The 22,425-nt window shown below is 37.8% G+C and overlaps 1 protein-coding gene across 1 annotated transcript in view; it reads left to right on the top strand.

Annotated features, from left to right (window-relative positions):
- LOC123678563 (pleckstrin homology domain-containing family G member 5) overlaps positions 1–22,425 on the top strand; it is a 363,969-nt gene that overhangs the window by 41,818 nt on the left and 299,726 nt on the right. The window contains exon 2 of the mRNA XM_045615665.1: positions 2,429–2,574. Within this exon, the coding sequence (XP_045471621.1) occupies positions 2,429–2,574 (146 nt within the window). The remainder of the gene's footprint in view (positions 1–2,428; positions 2,575–22,425) is intronic.

The following is a 22,425-nucleotide window of genomic DNA, read 5'->3' as shown; positions in this document are numbered from 1 at the left end:
GAGAAATAAACAATTTTCAAAATACTGGAATACTGATAAGTGATTTAATACTTGGTATTTCCACCCCTTGTGTTAATTACAGCTCGGCAACGATGGTTCATACTCAAAATGAGTGATCTTAAAATGTTCTGATCTAATCCTTCCCAGATTTCTCTGAGTTGGATTCCTAAGTCATTAAGAGTAGCTGGATGATTTTCTGAACTTCTCAGCCTTCTATTGAGGTTGTCCCAAACCTGCTCAATCGGATTGAGATCTGGACTTTTTGCTGGCCATTCCATTTGAGAGACTTCAACCTCTTCAAGGTACTCCTGAACGATGCGCGCACGAATGGGTCTGGCATTATCGTCCATAAAAATGAAATTTTCACCAATGTATGGGGCAAATGACATTACATGCTCTTCAAGAATGTTCTTTATATACCTATCAGCATTCATAGCTCCATTATCAACGACCACTAGGTCTGTGCGAGCAGTCAAAGATATTCCACCCCATAACATAATCGATCCTCCCCCGAAACCAGTAGTATTCAGGAAATTGCACTGAGTATATCTTTCATGTGGACGTCTGTATACAAGGGAACGTCTATCACAATGGTAGAGGCAGAATCTAGACTCATCTGGGAAGAGAACTCTTTCCCAATCAGCCTCTTCCCAATGGATATGCCCTCTCGCAAAATCCAAACGCGCCCTTCGAAAGGCTGGGGTAAGAGCTGGGCCTCTTGCCGCGACACGAGGCCTCAAATCATATTCTCTGAGGCGATTTCTTATTGTCTGAGTGCTAATTTGCACCCCATGAGTTTGCTCAAGCTGATTTTGAAGGAGGCGAGCGGTTGCACGTTGTCTCAACGAAGAAACTTTCAAGTAACGTTCTTGAATGGCAGTTGTTACCCGTGGTCTACCCTGTCCTGGTCTTCGGACATTCATACCTGTCTCCCTGAATCGCTGCAACATTCTGGACACACTTGTATGGGAAACTCCAAACCTTTCTGCAATTCTTGTGTGTGTCCACCCTTCTTCTCGCAAAACTACCTCTTGGGCACATTCCTCTTGGGCCAAATTGCGTGTTTCGCGTTGCATATCGATCGAGTGTAGAAAATCAAACGAAAGAAAAACTATTGATCACTAGAATTGATCGAGAACAACTGATTTCAGAATGGAGCCAATACATTCAAAATCTAATCATCTCATCTTTTCTTATTCCTGCTGGGAAAAAACATCTGTATTGAAGAAAAACGTTGAAAGTGGATAACATATGCATGCATAATTCTGATAAAAATAATTATTATCATTGAGAACACCTTCAGTTGTAGAATAAATTTGAGATTTCCATAATGTGCGTTAATTTTTTTGCGCAGTGTATTTTACGTTTGTAAGTGGAGTAAAACCAACTTAGATTAGGGAATGTCAAAAAATCTGTTTCGCATTGATATATTCAAGGTTGAGATAGCAATGTTTGAATGTTTTAATTACATCATCAAAAATAACAAGCAAAGCCTCAAATACATGGTTTCTGTCTTACTGTGATCTGAGCTGAATGTTTTAAATTCTATGAATTATTTATTATATTTCTGCGACTGAATATATAAACTAAAATTCTGAAACTAACAGCAATTTACGGTAAAAATATTATCATTATTATCAGTATAGTAGGTAGGTATCATCGTAACAATAAAAGCATTCAATTTCATGTTTTTGAGAGCTCATAGTTTCTGATAAAAGAATATTACATACCGACTGGGGAAGTGATCTATTTTGGAATGATTTTCTCCAAGGTTTGTGTACTATTTTACCCACATTCTATCACATCAATAATCAATTATTAATTGCATTGATTTTCATTATGATATTACAAATCATTTTCAAGCGTTCTGTGAGTTCATTCCTAGGAACATAAAAGGTTAGTTGATTCAGCCATAAAGGAAATCTGACAGTGAATTATTATTCACAATACAATTTTCGTCTAAGAAAAATGTGCAAGTGTCTATGCATCTATAGATTACCTATATTTTCAATTTCTAATATGAAAATAATTGCGGAACATGTTATAGTGAATAAAAGCCATCTATATGGGTACAATATTTTTGTGAATTGAGCAAACCGAATAAAGGCAGTACATTATGGTCAAGATTTCGATGACAAAATGGCAATGATCATAGATAATATTTGTGGCAATGATGGCATGATATGTACAGATAAATAGTGAGACAGGCTAGCCGGGAAATTGATATATTTTCCAGTAGGGAAAGTGAGATACGCTAGCCGGAAAAGTATAAGAAGTATATAATGATTCGTTTCCCGACTGTTCTGAAGGTTTGAAATTAATAGATTTAGATAACCTACCGATTGTGAGTGAAATAATTAACTAAAAGTTTCAGAAGTATTCTTTATCAGTGTGTTTTTAGATTTATTATTTCTAAATTTTGTTTCAGAATAGCAATGCGAGACTGCGAGAAGGAAGTAGTGTGGACTATTGGACCTGGGTCATTCTTCAGCCATTCAGAAGAGTTGGAAAGTGGTTTACATTCATTGTCGATTCAACGTTTGGATGCTTTACTCTATACATCGAGCAGTGCTGGTGAGTTGCCTACCATTTTCTTCAGCGTTGTGATTTGGACTGCGAATTCGTGCTTAACGTTCTTTACGATAGGTGGCGCTACTGTGTTCTCAACAAGTATAGGAAAGAATCTATCTGAAAATCTTGGAATATTAATGGATTTTCAAAGATAATATGTTTCAAGAATTGCATATGAAATATAGCGGGAAAAGACTAAATATTCAATCTAAGCAAAAAATGGACTAATAAGGCTCATGAAACTTCAATACTGCATCTTTATTTTTATTAATAAAGTGACCAATACTCGATTTGAATTTAAAGTTAGATTGTCATCAGCTTTTCTTGCATTCACTTGCTCTAAGATTTAGTGGTACCATCTATAGTCCAAATGGAACTTATACCAAATTTCGTTTATATCGGATGAGAATTGTAGAATTAAGAAGTTAGAGTTTTTAGAATAATATGCAGAAATAGACTGACAGTCCGGCAGACAGATTTTCAACCAAAGTTTTTTAGTTTTCTAGGATAATTTAAAATATTGGTGGATTGACTGTGAAGTTTTTGAAGATGGTGATGAATGAATAGGCTGTTTCCTATAATATCCCATACTTGTTCTTTGGTATTTAAATCCGGTGAACGAGGTTATAACGACCAAACATGCATTTTGAAGAGTAAGCTAGTAGTTCTACTTATACCAAGTATAGTTAAAGCAAAACTATTTTAACGCTTTGGTTGACCAGTTGGTCATCTCGAACTATACAAAGTGATTCAAAATAAATATGTGTCCGAAAACGTTTCGTAAGCAAACTAGAGAGCGTTAGCCTTTGTTGGAAAGCTATTTTGTAAAGGGTGTTTTTTTTATATTTATAGAACTTATTTGTTGTATATTGTGGCATTACATTTTAATTATGATTTCTGGCATATGACCGCCACGGCTGGCTCGGATGTAGTCCAATCTGGACGTCCAATTTTCGATGACTTTTTCCAACATTTGTGGCCGTATATCGGCAAAAACACGGCGAATGTTGTTTTCCAAATGGTCAAGGGTTTGTGGTTTATCCGCATGGACCAATGACAATGACAATGACATAGCCCCACCGAAAATAGTCTAGCGGTGTTAAATCACAAGATCTTGGAGGCCAATTCACAGGTCCAAACCGTAAAATTAGGCTGTCACCAAACGTGTCTTTCAATAAATCGATTGTGGCACGAGCAGTGTGACATGTAGCGCCATCTTGTTGGAACCTCAGCTCCTGGACATTATGGTTGTTCAATTCAGGAATGAAAAAGTTAGTCATAATGGCTCTTTACCGACCACCTTTGACTGTAAGGTTCTGGCCATCATCTTTTTCGAAGAAGTACGGACCAATGATTCCACCAGCCCATAAGGCGTACCAAACAGTCAGTTTTTCTGGATGTAACGGTGTTTCGACATACACTAGAGGATTAGCTTCACTCCAAATGCGGCAGTTTTGTTTGTTGACGTAACCATTCAACCAGAAGTGCGCTTCATCGCTGAACAAAATAAAATGGACGTAGTGTGCGATACGTATTCCGCACAGATCCATTATTTTCGAAATAAAATTGCACTATTTGCAAGCGTTGTTCAGGCGTGAGTCTATTCATGATGAATTGCCAAACCAAACTGAGAATAAATCACTTGGCATCTGTTGAATCGGTCGCCATCTTGAACAGTAATGCTAACTTAAAGTTATATACCTCGAAAAAAACACCCGTTACTTATACCAAGTATATTTAAAGCAAAACTATCTTAACGCTTTGGTTGAACAGTTGGTCATCTCAAACTATACAAAGTGATACAAAATAAAAATGTTTCCGTAAACGCTTCGTTAGCAAACTAGACAGCGTTGAAATTTCAAGGTTTTTTTAGTTTTTTCTTCATAGCTTCTGTTCGAAAGCTATTTTGTATGAATGAATCATCAAAACTTATTTAAGGACAGTGAGTCCATCCTCATCGTTCTATCCCTGGCTCAAAATTCTACAATTGGAGATATTGTCACGAAATTATAAAGTGATCAATATGAAGAACGAACACTGAAAAAGTATTCAAGTTTCCTCTTCAAGACAGTAAATTATCCTGTAGTTACAATATAATCATCTCTTCTGGCATATAAAAAAATGTTCGAATGATTAACCACTTTTCTTCCTTCAAATATGGGAATATTTGGAGTTAAAATTGAAATATTCTTTTTTATTCAATTCCATGTGGATTAATTATATCAGTATGGATTCCGACGTTTTTTAAGCGTTCAACCAAAGCCTTCTCCATAAAATTTTCAATCGCCACGTCGAAAAATCCCACTGCAGACAACGAGACCGTTCCTTCATCAGATTGCCACTTCGTGTATGAAACTCATAGCCATCTTTCTGGGGGTTACGATAGCTCAAACCTGGCAGAAATCAATTTGAGCGCAGCTATAAATAATGGACAAATCCAATAAGGAATGGAAAGAAAATAGAACGTTGCTCTTGTGTACTTTATTGAGATATCAGGAAGTATTTTCCTCTCTGTTTGCATTTCCCTTCGGATGAGGAATTTCGGCCGAAAGCAAACAGATATTTTCATTTTCATTCATCGATAACCTGTCATTGAATGTTGATAAACGGATCGGGAAAATACTGCTGGAAATAAAATTGAGGAAAAAAAGAAAGAATGAAGAAGCCTGCGAATATTTGATAAAAATATATCTTGGTTTCCCCATTCATGGAATGTCTATAATATGATATGATCATTGAAATAAGAACATTTTTTGTTCAATACATAGGCGTGCAACTTTGCTTCATTGCAATAAACTGGTTAAACATTTAGGATTTAAAGTATTGTCCATCGCTGGCCACTACTTTCTCCCATTTTTCGGGCAGCGTATGAATCCTGCGTTGAAAAAACTGGTCATCTTTTGGAGTGATCTATGAATCGATCCAATTTTTTATTTCTCATAAGAACGGAAGTGCTGGTCAGCCAGGCCGTGTGCCATTCATCGAAACAAGAGATAGTCTGCGGGAGCAACGTCTGGAGAATATGGCGTGTGGGGTAGGACTTTCAATTTCAACCTTTCGAAGTATGTCTTGACCACTTTCGAAACATGGGTTCGAGCATTTTCAAGCTGTGAAATCACTTTATCATATCTCTCGTTATATTGCGGCCGTTTGTCTTTCAATGCTCGGCTCAAACGCAGTAATTGCATTCGATAACGATAGCCCGTGATTGATTCAGTCGTTTTCAAAACTTCACGCTTCAAAAACCGTGCTGGTTTTTGGACGTCAAATTTTTGCAGTTTTTGAAGCGTTGAAACCACTCTTGGACGTTCTTTCACTAATAGCGGCCTCATCATCGGTATTTGAGAGATTCGATGAACCTCAGTCGCAGATTTGTTCATATTAATACAGAAAATTAAAACCTCCAGCAAATGACGAGAATTTGGCTTCGTAAGCTGACATGTTTAGTCGAGAATAACTTGATGATGCATACACAAATCGACTAATATTTGATGGTGTTCTGTTTACAAATACCTAAGCTAATTGTATGACATCTACCATCTATGTATTTATTTTGACTTCTACTTACCGTAACAGCAATTGCAAAACGATAATTTCATCGAAAATAAGACAGTGGTGTAGATTGTCAATAGCAAAAGGATCATCGCTCCCCTATACCTATGCCACTCATCAACTTTGATAAGAGACACAAAAGAACTTATTCGAAACATTACATCATCTAGACCTAAAAATTAACATGAGGATGAATGTCATATAACCAAAGTTATAGGTGAAGAACTGATTTTTTTTTCAAATTAAACTCCCTGTATCTCGAAAAAGAAGCTTTTTGGACATATAAAGGGTGTTTTTTTAGAGCTATAGAACTTTAAATTGCAATAAAACAACGATGGACTATTCGATTGACATGAATTATATATATCCGCAAGATAATCTTGTGGCATTAATTTTAAATATGATTAATAAATAAATAATGAATATTCACGGCTGGCTCGGATGTAGTCCAATCTGGACGTCCAATTTTCGATGACTTTTTCCAATGTTTGTGGCAGTATATCGGCAATAACACGGCGAATGTTGTCTTCCGAATGGTCAAGGGTTTGTGGCTTATCCGCATAGACCAATGACTTCATATAGCCCCACAGGAAATAGTCTAGCGTAACAAGATCTTGGAGGCCAATTCACAGGTCCAAAACGTGAAATTAGGCGGTCACCAAACGTTTCTTTCAATAAATCGATTGTGGCACGAGCTGTGTGACATGTTGCGCCGTCTTGTTGGAACCACAGCTCCTGGACATCATGATTGTTCAATTCAGAAATGAAAAAGTTAGTAACCATGGCTCTATACTGATCACAATTGACTGTAACGTTCTGGCCATCATCGTTTTTGAAGAAGTACGGACCAATGATTCCACCAGCCCATAAAGCGCACCAAACAGTCAGTTTTTCTGGATGTAACGGTGTTTCGACATACACTTGAGGATTAGCTTCACTCCAAATGCGGCAGTTTTGTTTGTTGACGTAGCCATTCAACCAGAAGTGCGCTTTATCGCTAAACAAAATTCGCTTATGAAAATCGGGAACAACGGCAATCTCATTTTGGGCCCATTCGACGAATCTACGCCTTACTTGATGATCGTTTGGCTTCAATCCTTGCACGAGTTGGATTTTGTAAGCTCGCAAACCAAGATCCTTCCGCAAAATCTTCCATAAAGTGGATGGACACAGATCCAATTCCTGTGCTCGATGGCGGATAGACTCATTCGGGTCTTCCTCAATGCTACGCTCTACAGCAGCAATAGTTTCTTCTGTACGCACCGTTCGGCGTCTCTGGGGATGCGAGTTATCAATAAGAGTAAACCTGGTGCGAAAACGTTCCATGGTTGATCGAATTAACTGCTCTGATGGACGATTTTGTCAACGATAAAATGGACGTAGTGCGCGAAACGTATTCCGTACAGAACCATTATTTTCGAAATAAAATTGCACTATTTGCAAGCGTTGTTCAGGCGTGAGTCTATGCATGATGAATTGCCAAACCAAACTGAGAATAAATCACTTGACAGCTGTTAAATCGGTCGCCATCTTGAACAGTAATGCCAACATAAAGTTATATACCTCGAAAAAAAACACCCTTCATTAACTTTTTCTCATGAAAAAAGTTGTTATATCCGACGACAAAGTTATTGAACTAAAATCCGAACCACCCTGTATAGAGCACACATTAGAGGACTGAAATTTCAGGAGGCTTCGCGATTTATTTCCATTGTAACGATATCGAATTGAATGAACCCAATAAGACCAAAAACCATTTAGCACGAAGAGAAAAAACATAAAAGCGTTCCCCGAACATTTGTATGCTTCACGCCGAACCGATAAATGATTTGTTCTCGCAATATTGAACTCCTGCCGATACTTATTTGACAGAAGTACCACTTACATCCATCCTTAAATTCGGAATGCACCCTCGGGAACTCTCCGTTCGCAAACCGCCAATAAACAAACGCCAAAACTGCCAAAATCCTCATTTGATATTTATCGCAGTTCCTCTCTCCCTCTTGGATCCGGTTATTTTATGGTCTCGTTATTGAAACGAAATAAAAACAAAACAATTTAATGCTCTCGCGTGCCCCGCTCTGCTTTCCGTTTTATTTTCGGCTTAATCGCTGCCTGTAATTGTTACATTCGTAGTTTCAACCCCCGCTAAAGGGGTCCATACACCTGTAGGTCGATATGGATGAAAAAAATCTTTTGGATTTAATCGAAGTGTTCGCACTTTCACTTTTAAATGATGAGGCCTTATGTGTAACTGAATGGTAAAGCTATGGGTAATTTTCTGAAATAATGAATTAATTTATGAAAAATATCGAAGAGAATGCTTTTCAAACATGGTCAACAATGAGGGCCGTTACTAAGAGGTGGCTAGGGTAGGCTCCAAAATTCAGGCATTTCAAGTTTGATCAGCATTAAATCCCATTTGTAGAAATTACGAATTACCGCATGAGAGTGTGTTCTGTCAAAAACAACAGAAATTTAACATAAAAAATAAGCATAGTTCAGCATTATTACTCATAAATATTTCAGATGACGCGTATTTTCTTTTTTATTTTTACTAATTATTAACGCTAAAACTCATGCACTTATCAGGCTTGTCAGCCTTCTCTCTGATGGATTTTGCCAGCTCCATTTTTGGGGCGGCTTATTGATGTTTCAAGAATAATTTCTATTTTCAATTACCCAATCAGAATATTAATTATATAATTATATATGATAATAATAGTATCAATTTGGGTTATCAAATGGGTGTAAAAAGTGTTTTCATTTGATACCACAATCAATTATTAGTATATTGTGCAACAAGTGGGGAAAGTCCAACTTTTCTCGCGAGTGTGGAAGTTTGTGGCACGAGCCTGAAAGGCGAGTGCCGCAAACACACGAGCGAGAAAAGGACTTTCTCCACATGTTGCACACTATACTTTTCCTACAACTGCACAAATTTCAATAATTCAAGTAATGGATTCAAATCAAAATGACCTTCGTTGACAGTATGTGCTAATTTATTGCGTTTCCATAGAAACGACTCAAAAATCCAATTTCATTGGTCTACCAAGGAAGGTGTGGGCAAAGTGCCGTGGGGAATAATATTTCCCACAGTATGCGCAATACATAGTTTTGCAATTGAGTAAACTATGCAGAATACGCTACTTTTCATAGCAGTTGTAGGAAAAATATTTTTCAATCGTTCATGCAAAGTGAGTCTTATAATATTCTTACTTTTTGGTTTACTTTTGGTCTACTTGGATTTCTTCGAATTGAGTTACTGAAAGTAAGCTCTATAATTTTTATTTTCGATGATTTATAAACAGATTTGTAGATATAGCAATGCTGATATGAAGGACTTCTTTTTCATCCAAATAAAATTTCGTTCTTCGTCCTTATTTTCCGCCATAGGTATATTATAATTGAATCTGAAAACAAAAAAGAAAAAAAAACAGAAAGGAGTAATAAATGTTACAATTTCTATTATATTGATTTGAAGTTAGAGACCTTTTTTAAAAATAATCTGAAACTGAATGAATAGCTTGTAAACCACCATGAAATTCATAAATTGGATAAGTATTCACCAATTATGTTCAATGATTTCTTCTACACCACATTCACCTAGTGGGCTTTCAAATAATATGCCATTTTATGAGCATACGATTGCAACAAACATGATCAGTCCTGAGTCGATTTAAAGTACATAAAATTCTCCATGGCAGATTGAAACCTGAAACATTCTCTGGAGGATCAACGATTAGACTTCTGTTGAAGAGTTAAAAGTTGAAGGAAAAGTTTATAAAACGCTTCTGTTGTTGGAACCTTATATATTAAATCATCTGGTTAAATGTTTCGGCGTATTTGCCATTATCAAACCAAAGATTGATTTTTTACAGAAGTGTTTTAAAGACTTTTCCTTCAACTTTATACTCAACACTTCAAAATGGGATTTCATGAGATTCTGTTGAAGACCTTACGAGAATTTCATTCCGAAAGACAAATTTCACTTTCAATGGATTAAAGAAAAGTATTAATTCATGAAGGTTTCTGTCACCAGGTGATCTGGAGTTTCTTGCTTCTCCCCACAGAATCTGCACTCGTCATTTTCTGATAGTAGCATTCTCATGAGGTGTTTCCTAAGGTGAGAATGACCTGTGAGGAATCCAGTGATGAGGTGTAGTATATTCTTGCTAAGATCCAGATACTTCTTGGATCTCGCAGTGCCAAAATTTTGAAGAAACTTTTTGGAATGATCCAAACCAGGAAGATTCCGCCAGAGTGTTTCTCTTTCGGTATTTTCTTCTCCTGAAACTTTTTCTTGTAGGTACATTTGTCTACGCCACAGAAGTAATTAGTATGTAATTAGTCAGGGAGGACCAGGCTCTCTGATTCCCAATTCTCTCATTATCGGTACCTACCCTAGATACTTTTAGAGTGGCCTCATAGGCCACTCTGTCTCTGAGATCTGTAATGATCTCCAATGCTCTAGTTAGGTACGTTCTCATAGTTCCAGTGATATAAACACCTTCGTATTGTATCAAGGGATTGCTCTGCCATATCAGACTATTGCCCCATAGGTTATTATAGGCCTCACAATCATGACGCACATCCTTCGCAGTATTTTTGGGTTACCTCCCCAAGTCTTAGCAGCCAAGCGTCTGCACGCCATCAAGACTTTTATTGTTTTGTTAGCTTACTGAAAATGACGTATGCTTCCTATATCTATGTTTATTACTCATAGGATGAATCAGACAATTTGGACGGAAAGTCATTGAGCGTTCCATGAGAACGAAAACGCTCATTCATAAAATACAACACCAAAGTTCTCCTTAAGAAAATCTGTAAGTGCGTGGACCCCTGCGTTTCAAACTAATCGCTTCCTATAATTGTTACACTCGTACTCTCGTAGTTTCCACCCTCGTTAGGATCTGGACATGAGACTTCTCACCTTGCGCGACTCCCGACTTCATGCTAACTGCCAATATTCCGAGGGATCTAATTCTCTTAGCACGTAACGGTTGAATGGGGGCCCCGAATCAAATTATGCTCGGCTGAATGGGATCGGGAGAAGTTAAGAAGCCAGTAAATCAGCGGGCTGCTTTTGGGGGGAGGCTCGAAACAGCAATATTTACACGACGAACCCAACGAGATTATTGGAATTGGACTGAATTAGAATCACAGGGATATATGTTGACTCACCTGTCGAACGTGGTCGATGGTAAGCTGTTTTTATGCCGTTCCTATTTGCTTGTACTGTTTCAGTGCAGGAAATCGAATATGCAGTATATTCAGTTATAACATCACAGAACAATATCTTGTTATACATCGAGTCACGATAATGTCGAGTGAAGAAGGTTTTTATAATCAAAATATACTGCTCAAGGAACTTTATAAACGTTCAGAGATTTTGAGACTGGTTCAAAAGTCCTACTTCTTTTTTTACCAATTTTTGAAAAATGATGGAGCTGAATGTTTACTCACTTATCTAAATCATTTTTTTGCCCATACCTTCATAAGTTTCACAGTTTCAGTTAATTTTTAATTAAGTTTCAACTTATTTTTAGTATTTGTACCTACTACAAAATCAGTTCACTCAAAAAATTGAAAAAATAAAATTCACTCAAGAGTATGGCCTCCTCGCTTGAACGCTCCACAGCTTGAAAACGGCTCTGCATACTTTCGATCAGATTGTTGAAGTAGTCTAGATCAATTTCTGTCCAGAGTTGCGGTAAAAGACGTCCGAGTTCTTGAAGCGTATATGAGGAGGTGGATGGTGAGAATCTAAAGCTCTTTGTAGCTGATCTTAAGCGTGTTCAATGGGATAGAGGTCTGGCGATCGAGGGGGCAAAATCAAATGCGGAATACCATGGATTTCCTGAGCTTCATTCTTGCGCAATAAGGGGCCGCATTATGGTCCAAAAACCAAGAATTTTGGGCCAATAGCAGCATAAAACAATAGAATAATATTCTCTATGTAAATTTACGCATTCATGGTAGCATCAAGCACCAACAGTTCTGTACGTCCTTTCAAACAGTAACCGTACAACCTTTGAACGGATAAACCAATTTGTGATTTCTTGGCTACAGAGGATGAGTCCTTACACAAACTCGCCGACTATCTGAAAACCATCCATATCTTGACTCATCTGTGAACAATACATACCTCCAATGATTGTTCCAATTCACGTGCTCTTTGGATCATTTCAATCGAAGTCGTATATGATTTTGAGTGTGTGAAATCTTCCTTAAAAGTAGTGAAAATATAGATTAATGTCTGGAAGTCTTCGACGAGCTGTTGAAATTGAAACCAAAACACCAGAAGCGTTCAAAAGCCGCTGTTGCATGATTTGACAAGTACTCGAAGGCTTTTTAACATCGGCTACAAAGTTGATATAGGTAACTTTGTTTCTTTTTGATCATTTATTATTGCCATCAATTTAAAGATCTTGCACTGTGTTTCATGCAGTGGCATCTTGAACATTGTCCAACAAAGCTGTGCTAGGGTACGGTACTAGTGTTCAGTTGATGACGCGCATATCCCAGAAACCATAAATGCCTGCTTAGGTTTCTATCTGAACAAGTTTCATTCTACTACTCTGATTTAGAATTAGAGCTTTCATGCTGTGAAGAAGATTTCAGTCTGTTTATTAGAATAGAATGATATAATATTTTTTAGATTGGTTTTTCAATTATCCAGAAAATATCCTTTATGTGAATTTCAGCAGGAATACATGCTCATGATTTATAAACATTAGTTAAAATACTCGATAGGTACATTAACATCAATCTGATCTCTCAACGTTAGATAAAAGCACACAACTTTCTTAAAGTACTGAAACCGAAACTTTCCGACCAAACCTTTTTTTCCAGTTATAACATATATACTTACAATTGCTTCTGCAAGAGGATACCTAACTGAGAAAACTTCAGAGCACGTACGCCGCTGCAGGTTTCACTCAGTTTATACGAGCGTATCAGTTGTTCTTTCTCAAATTTCATCTGGAAGAGATCCACGAGAAGAATAGGTTCTAAAACACCGAAATTGCGGGAGAAATGGTTCCGCTTTGTTATTTCCGACAATAAAATCCAGCTAGCAGGCATCAATTTCGTTCGTTTATTAGGAAAAACAAAACTCGCACAGATTGGTCGAAAGATGAGGAAATAATGTAGAAATAAACATCATAATAATGGCCATGAACCTTCTCCAGTTCTAATCTCAAAATTCGCACCCTGAATATGCGAAAACTCTGCGGAGAGAATTTTCGGATGTCCCCATAATTAAATAACAAAAGCTATAAATAATCTCGAAAGTTCGACGCACGAACATGGGGGGGGGGGATTTGCTTTCATACCAAAGGTCGATGAGTCTTATTGTTCATGTCAGTATCGCTGAACTAAAGGTCAGTTCAGACCAACGAACGCATTTCAGCTTTTAAGGGTTATGTTGAGAAGGAAATCATTCATTGGAAATATTTTTCAGAATTCCTTGGAAAGGGTATAAAACAATTTTAGCTGGTAGACTATTATGCTAAGTTCGAAACATCGTTTTCTTAATTATCTACTATTTTTCACGACAAATTTAAACTCATTTCAAAGAACATTATTTGGGAATCTGAAATTAAATCCACTTTGGTTGTATTGAAAAACATTCTTACTTTATCGGAAATTCTTTTATCAGATGTTACTAATAAAAATTATAATAAAATGAAAGAACTGGAAATCGTTACAGATCAATTGAGACAAATTAACAAAAACAGTAATGAGTATTTGTCATGGGCATTTACCTATTTCATATTCATTTCATTTCATATTCAAAATATACTGCTCCACAAAAGCTTAGAGATTTCAGACATTTTGAGATTTTTTCAAAAGTTTCCATTTTATTTGAATGTGAGAAATCTAAATGTTTACTAACTTATTGAAATCGATTTTTGTCTAATTCTTTTATAAGTTTCACAGTTTCAGATGTAAATTAATGTTTAGTGTTTGTGGTTGACAAAAAGTTCACTAGAAAAATATAAATCAGTAAAGAGTATGGCCTCCTCGAAGATCAATCACAGCTTTGCAATCTCTTCGCATATTTTCGATCAGATTGTTGAAGTAGTCTCGATAAATTTCTCTCCAGAGTTGCGGTAAAAGCCTTCTGAGTTTTTGAAGTGTATGTGGAGGTGGTTGATTACAATCCAAAGCCTTGGGTAGCTGATCTTGTGTGTAATCAATGGCATTGAGGTTCGGCAACCGAGGGGTCAAGGCCAAATTTGGAATACCTTGGATTTCCAGAGTATCATCCAAAATTGAGGAATTTCCAGAGTACCGTCAAAATTAAGAAATTTAGTTCGATAGCAGCAAATCATAGTTATAATATTGTCAATATGTGAATTTGCCCATTCATGGTAGCATCATTAACTAACAATTCTGTACGTCCATTGAAATAAATGCCTTCCCAAACATAACTATTCCACTTCTGAACGGATGAAATTACTTAACCTATCTGCGATTTCTGTATACCAGGGAATGATTTAATACCCAAACATGCCGACTATCTGAAAACCGTCCATATCTCGACTCATCTGTGAACAAAACAGACATACATTGATCGTTCCAATTCACGTGCTGTTGCATGATATGACAACTTCTCAAAAGCTCTATGCGTGTAGACATAGTCAGAACCCGATCTTGTGCATGAGTGGTAGATCTTGGACATCTACTCCTCGGTCTTTTGGTAACTTTTTCATTTTCTCGATATCAATGGACGAGACTACGCTTTTACTAACTTGAAAAATACTCGTAACATCTCTCTGATTATGTCCCACTTGGGTCATACCTAGCCCTATTGGTTTCATGCACACTAAGTTCACGTCTAGGCATAATGGACTAGTTTTCATTTTTTTTTTTGATGAGGATTAATTCTAAAAATTTAAGTATAATGAAACAGAGATGTGGAAGAATCATTGAAATATCTCTAGAGATGAAATATTTATGGGACTTTGAAGAATAGATTCTTAGAAGAATAAGAATAATTTCATAGTACGCAGCGTCTAGTTTGTGACGTCACGCCACTTACACGAGGCGACTGGTATTCGCAGAGTGCTTACGAATTCATTGGTGTACAATCACTTGTGCCGTTCGTGTCGTGTTTTGTTCGTTACACGATGGCTGAAATAAAAAAAAAGCACGACATATAAAACCCCGATAAATTGTTTTTTCATGTACCAAATGATATGAATCAAAGGAAGAAGTGATGCAAATTAATGAGGCGTGACTTAATTGGACCTAAAACTACTTCATATGTTACTTTTTACTCCTCACATAAATATGTTTTGCCATTGATAATGTATAGACTTCAACAACCAGTACTCAACTACAAACTGTTTATGAAACGTTTTTTAAATAAATCATCGTTATAAGTTGAACCATGATGAAGCAAACTCAAAAGTAGATACTTACTTGAAAAGTTTAACTCCTTTTATTTCAGCACTGACATAAGATGGATTTGAAGAAAAAAACTTCATCACTGCGAATATATCTATTTTAGGCAAATTGTCACTTTGTCCTTTCACGAAGCCTTCTTCTATTATGGTAACATAAAAACAAAACTCGAGTTAAAACTACACTGTACAACTACAAACGGCGCGAGAGCCTTGGCGCGGCTAAGTATTTAAACGTAATTTAGGGTGTAGCGAAAACAGGAAAGTGCCGTGACGTCACAGACCAAAGACGTTCCGCGCTAAAATACGTAAATTTAAATAATCTATTTCTCAGTCATTTATTGATGGATTTTCAAAATTTGTTCACTGATTCATCAGTTTTGCTCTATATTTTAATTCTATCGTGTCAAATATAGTATTATCAACATCACTAAACTAGTCCATTGCAAAAAAAATTTTCAGATTTTGAATCAAAGTTGATTATAAGAACGTAAAACTGATCCAAAATTCTGAGAAACGCAAACGACAAGAACTTGTCTGAAACTGAAAAACGAGAAGCAAAAAAACCTTTCATATATAAGAAACTTAATACATATTTAATTATTCATAAATGAATATTTGGTGGATAAGGATCAGCAACTTTTGAACCAGTCACAACATTTTCAAACTTCCTTAACTTTTGTGGAACAGTATACACTTGGTATCATATCAATATTTGGTGCGGTGGAGTAAACAGAAAAATTTGAGAAAGATAACTCCCCCAGTCTTCGCGATTGTGACCTAAATCCACCCTCGTCGAAAATAATAAACGTTTGTGAAAAAATCGCAGCGTTCCTCCTAATCCAATCCCCTTCCAGGATAATCCTTTTGCCATCCACATCAGCGGACCTCGTCGGCGTTTATACCGACAAATTCCGCCCAAACTGCATCCAAAACTCATTCCTACCCGCTGGAAACCAAGTAGGCCCTTCCGGCCGTAACAAACGCGGTCGTAAACAGCTGCAACAGCAGCTTTGTTGCGTGAATGGCGTCGATCAGACGGCCGAAACGCCGAGCTGGTTATTCGTCTGGATGCGCGGTTGTTAGGCGTCCATTCTGTCGTAATGGAATGTCGGAAATTCCTATTGCCCAAGACCGGAAGAGCGCATGAGACAATTATTCGGACCTATGTAGAATTAACGGTAATTGAATGTGGTGCGCAAATATGCCTTGATACTTAGCGAACGTTGCAGAGATGATCATCGGTAGAATTGTTGGATAAATGGATCATCTGCTTCTTAGGTAGTAGGTCTATTTGTTGTACTGAGGGTGGAGGGATGAAGACGAAACCAATACCTCTAGTAGCGATTGATTTTATTAAGCCCACCTCCACATACATCATCAACATACGTTTCAACGTATGATACAAGAGCACAGATAAAATACTCAGCAAAAACTCTGTCTGCCCGTAAAATTGTAGTGGTTTGTTCACTGACATATTCACCTTGAAGGGCTTTCTCTTGATCCAAACAAAATCATCTCCATCCCTTCTCTTCACCAACGGTTGACGACTTTATAATTAAATCTGAAAACATAAAAAAAAGAACCAGAAAGGAGTGATGAATGCTATTATTATTATTTGAATTGGGGTCGTTGTGGCTCGGTAAGCCTTCCGGGAACTGCGACCATGTAGATCTTATGTTCTCTACTCTACTCATTCATGGAAACCCAAGGAGGTCGTCAATGACGTTAATAAAACTGACAACCTCCTTAGGGGCCTTGGCCGTTACCTCTAGGGTATCCAGGACCGGCTTACCCATGTGAATGGTTCTTAGGCCAGCCAGCTCTGGACACTTGCATGCCATGTGTTTGGCTGTTTCTGCTCCGATCCACAGAGCCTGCAAATCTCGTCTGCTGACTTTCCCATACGGTTCAAATGATGTTTGTACATACAGTGCCCCGTCAGCAGTCCCACCATCACACGAAGCTCGGCTCGTGACAGCTTCAAGAGGTTTTTGGCGTAGGTAGGTGGAACCGTCACGAATTTCTTGGCCTGAGCAAGTCCAGGAGTGTTAGTCCAGTAGGTTATCCTGTTATTCAACTCCCATTGCTGGACCTCAGTTTTATATTGGTCGTTTCCTAGCCCACAGAAAGGCTCAGGCCCAGCAGGTGTTAACCTTGATGCACTTTTTGCAAGTTCATCATCTTTTTAATTTCCTTCAACCCCACAGTGCCCTGGTGCCCATAGTAGAGTCACTTTATTGTCTCCGCTTGTTGCTTTATGGTGATACGGTACTCCCAAGTCAACAGAGACCCCTGGCAGTACGATTCCAGGGACCTCAGTGTGGTCTGGCTGTCCGTGGTGATGTAGACATACGCCCCCTTGAGGTTCATTTTAAGACACTCCTGAGCGCCAGTATCTCGGTCTGTAAAATCGGTGGCTCACTTCCCAGGGCTTCAGAGATCCTCAGTTAGTAATGTATGTTAGTTTCTTTATATTGATTTAAAGTTAGCGACCCATTCCGAAAAAGAATCTGAAACTGAAGAGATAGCTTGGAAATAACCATGAAATTTATTAATTGGACAAGTATTTACCAAGTATTCGAAGGTTTTATCTATACCTTACTCACATAGAGGGCTTTCAATAGAATGTCATTTGAATACTATTGCAACAAAAATGACAAGTCCTTAGTCGATTTAAAATAAACCAAATTTTCCTTAGAATATTTAGACCTGGAACTTTCTCTGAAGGATCAACGATTAGACTTTTGTTTAAGACATTACAAGAACTGCATTCCGAGCGCCAAATTTCCTTGTCACTTGAATTAGATTGAAGGAAGGTATTAATCCATAAAGGTTTGCGTGATTTCAATCTAGCAGATCTAGAATCTGAGAGGTAAGATGCAATCGGAAATAAGTTCGGGTAGAAATTAAATTTATCCCAAGATTTCTTGACTTCAACCTTCCGAAGAATATGAGTCGGAAGTATATGTGATAGCACTGGTAACCACTGTAAAGGTGTAGATCTAACAGTTCCACTAATAATTCTCAAAGAAACGTTAAGTTGTGCATCAATATTGTGAATATGAGCACTATTGAACCAAACAGAACAACATTATTCAGCAGCAGAAAAAACCAAGGCCAAGGCTGCCGTACCAAGTGTGCTGGCATCAGCACCCCATGAAGATCCTGCTAATTTTTCAAGGATATTATTCCTCAAATGTAAATTTTCCAAGCGAACTTCGGGATGAATGTCCTTGACAGTTTTCTTTCAGTATCCATCCCAAGACCCAGTGCACAACTCTGTCCCTTGCTACACTCTCTATTCTTTGAAAGCAAATAAGCATAACGATGTATATCGGTAAAATCCATAGGAAACATTCCTGCAATTATCTCACGGAAATATAAAAAAACCGCCGAGAAAATAACAAACCCTAAGAATATGCTCTGAAGATGTCATTTCCGGAAGTTTTCTCTAGTCCTCTTATGAATACAATTTCACAGTCGATGTTTCCCGAGAACATCTCTATATGTTCGGATGGAGGAGGGTAGAAAGGAGATTTTCAGACGAGCTCAATGTCTTCGATAATGGACATACTTGAAATCTCCTTTCAGGGATTTATCATAACGTCATTTCTAGGAAATCCCAAGAGGGTCGTTTTTCTTTGGGTGAAAATTCTCGTAGGCGCCATAGCTCTTTGTTCGGTTATCGAATTTTCTATTTGCCGAAATTCATTCTGTTTTTCAGCACGATAGAAATTAAATCAAATCGAAATAAATGGAAATTCGATTTTCTAAATTATAGTACTAAAGATGATTATATAACTCATGTTTTGATGAACCAATAGAATCCATAAATTTCCCACACTAACGACATATTGATAAGTGGATATACTCTTGACGACGTGGTATAATAATAATAATAATAGAGTCTTCATTTGGTATCTCGCCTACTGACTTATTGATGGGATCATTTCCATCATAGTAACATTCTTGGACTTCGCCAAAAAAATAAAAGTCGAACTCAAAGAAATGTCATTTAATTGTCAAAATGCAGTGCTTTGGTTAAAGGTATTGAAATTATTCGTTATATAATCGTAACGAATACCAACGCAGAGGACGTCAACATTGGAATGTGGAATGGCATCAGCTCGTCTTTTCTGATGAATCTAAATTCTCCTTGGGTGCACATGATAGCCGAAGAAGGGTTAGACGATGTCGGGGAGAAAGACGTGAACCTCAGTTTGATGTTGAGCGTCATGTACAGGGTGCGCAAATAAGCGAGGTAAGCGGCTATATCTCAGGATCCACTCATCGTAGAGACTTGCGGTAAAAAATTTACCACTAAAGTGATCAAGGGAACACACTGGAAATTATTTTGAAGTTCATACCTCTACCGCTAGGGGGCGTAATAGCTACCATCGAGTAGAAAAATGAATTTATTCGAAAATGTTTCATATGAAGTTGAAGAAAAAATATCATCACAGTAATCTTTGGAAAATTCTCTATCTTTTTAAATTGTCACTTTCGATTTTTCGACATCAAATAAGGGTAGGTGAAAGGGAGAAATCTGACTGATTGAAACGCCTGTAACTTCAGTTTGGCTCAACATTTTTGAGCAAACTAGATCTCGTCTGAAAGATAATATCTTGTTGATTGAGGACAAAACATACTCATGATATATTTGTTTTTGCTGCTTTCGATATGGGGCGCTAAGTCAGAAGTTCATTGTTTTGTTCATTGTACTCCGAAATTTCAAATGTAATGATAGAATTTTCTTAACAGAAATAGAAATTCCATTCAATTTGCATGAAAAAACCTGAAGGTCGCAAAGCGATAATTTCAGGCGTTCTGAAGTTATGGCCGAAAGAAGATATTCTTCAACTGATGCACGGCGAAAAACCAAATTGTGTCTCTAAGTTCCTACAGAAACAGAAATCCCATCAAATTTGTATGAAAAAACCAAAAGGTCGCAAAGCGATAGCTTCCGGCGTTCTGGAGTTATGGCCGAAAAAGAGATTCTTCATCTGATGCACTGAAAAACTAAATTGTGTCTTCTTTCGGCTATAACTCCAGAACGCCTGAAACTATCGCTTTGCGACCTTTTGGTTTTTTCATACAAATTTGATGGGATTTCTTCTTCAACTTCATATGAAACATTTTCGAGTAAAATTCATTTTTCTACTCGATGGTAGCTATTACGCCCCCTAGCGGTAGAGGTATGAACTTCAAAATAATTTCCAGTGTGTTCCCTTGTTCACTTTAGTGGTAAAATTTTTTACCGCAAGTCTCTACGATGAGTGGATCCTGAGATATAGCCGCTTACCTCGCTTATTTGCCCACCCTGTACACCGGACAGTAGGCGTTATGGTATGGGGTGCTATTGCACATGCAAGTAGGTCACCTTTAGTCGTTAGTTGAGGTAACATGACAGCGCTGCGTTACCTTCAAGAAATAGTGCAGCAATATGGTCTCCCTTACCTTAACTGGCTCGAAAGTTAATGAGTCATGTTGCCAGAGTTAGTTTAAACTTTTTCAGAGCGACCCATGTGATTTTTTTGCCATGGTCACCCAGATCCGGGGATCTGGATCGGGATCTTTCGCCCATTGAGCATGTTTGGAACATCATGGGTAGAAGGCTTGGAAATTTACCCCAGCCCCCAAGAAAAGCTTGGGAAAGTATCCCTCAAGAAGAAATAGACCATCTTATTGCATCAATGCCGAGACGTGCTGGGGAGTGTTGCGGTGGACTGACGCATTATCAAAAAATTTAAAACATGCAGTTTCTTCGTTAGTTAGTATAACTACACTGCGCAAAAAAATTAACGCACATTCTGAAAATCTCAATTTTAATGAAAGTTAACAAGACACATTAAATGGAAGAAAAATTCAGGATTTCACCGAATCTTATGTGAAAGAAGAGAAATAAACAATTTTCAAAATACTGGAATGCTGATAAGTGATTTAATACTTGGTATTTCCACCCCTCGCGTTAATTACAGCTCGGCAATGACGGTTCATACTCAAAATGAGTGATCTTAAAATGTTCTGATCTAATCCTTCCCAGATTTCTCTGAGTTGGATTCCTAAGTCATTAAGAGTAGCTGGATGATTTTCTGAACTTCTGAGACTTCTATTGAGGTTGTCCCAAACCTGCTCAATCGGATTGAGATCTGGACTTCTTGCTGGCCATTCCATTCGAGAGACTTCAACCTCTTCAAGGTACTCCTGAACGATGCGCGCATGATGGGGTCTAGCATTATCGTCCATAAAAATGAAATTTTCACCAATGTATGGGGCAAATGGTACTACATGCTCTTCAAGAATGTTCCTTATATACCTATCAGCATTCATAGCTCCATTATCAACGACCACTAGGTCTGTGCGAGCAGTCAAAGATATTCCACCCCATACCATAATCAATCCTCCCCCGAAACCAGTAGTATTCAGGAAATTGCATTGAGCATATCTTTCATGTGGACGTCTGTATACAAGGGAACGTCGATCACAATGGTAGAGGCAGAATCTAGACTCATCTGTGAAGAGAACTCTTTCCCAATCAGCCTCTTCCCAATGGATATGCTCTCTCGCAAAATCCAAACGAGCCCTTCGATAGCTGGGGTAAGAGCTGGGCCTCTTGCCGCGACACGAGGCCTTAAATCATATTCTCTGAGGCGATTTCTTATTGTCTGAGTGCTAATTTGCACCCCATGAATTTGCTCAAGCTGATTTTGAAGGAGGCGAGCGGTTGCAAACCGTTGTCTCAACGAAGAAACTCTCAAGTAACGTTCTTGAATGGCAGTTGTTACCCGTGGTCTACCCTGTCCTGGTCTTCGGACATTCATACCTGTCTCCCTGAATTGCTGCAACATTCTGGACACACTTGTATGGGAAACTCCAAACCTTTCTG

Source organism: Harmonia axyridis, chromosome 4 (genome assembly GCF_914767665.1).
Source record: "Harmonia axyridis chromosome 4, icHarAxyr1.1, whole genome shotgun sequence".
NCBI classification, from domain to species: domain Eukaryota; kingdom Metazoa; phylum Arthropoda; class Insecta; order Coleoptera; family Coccinellidae; genus Harmonia; species Harmonia axyridis.
Note: the sequence above shows the minus strand (reverse complement) of the source record. Positions and strands in the feature narration are given on the sequence as shown.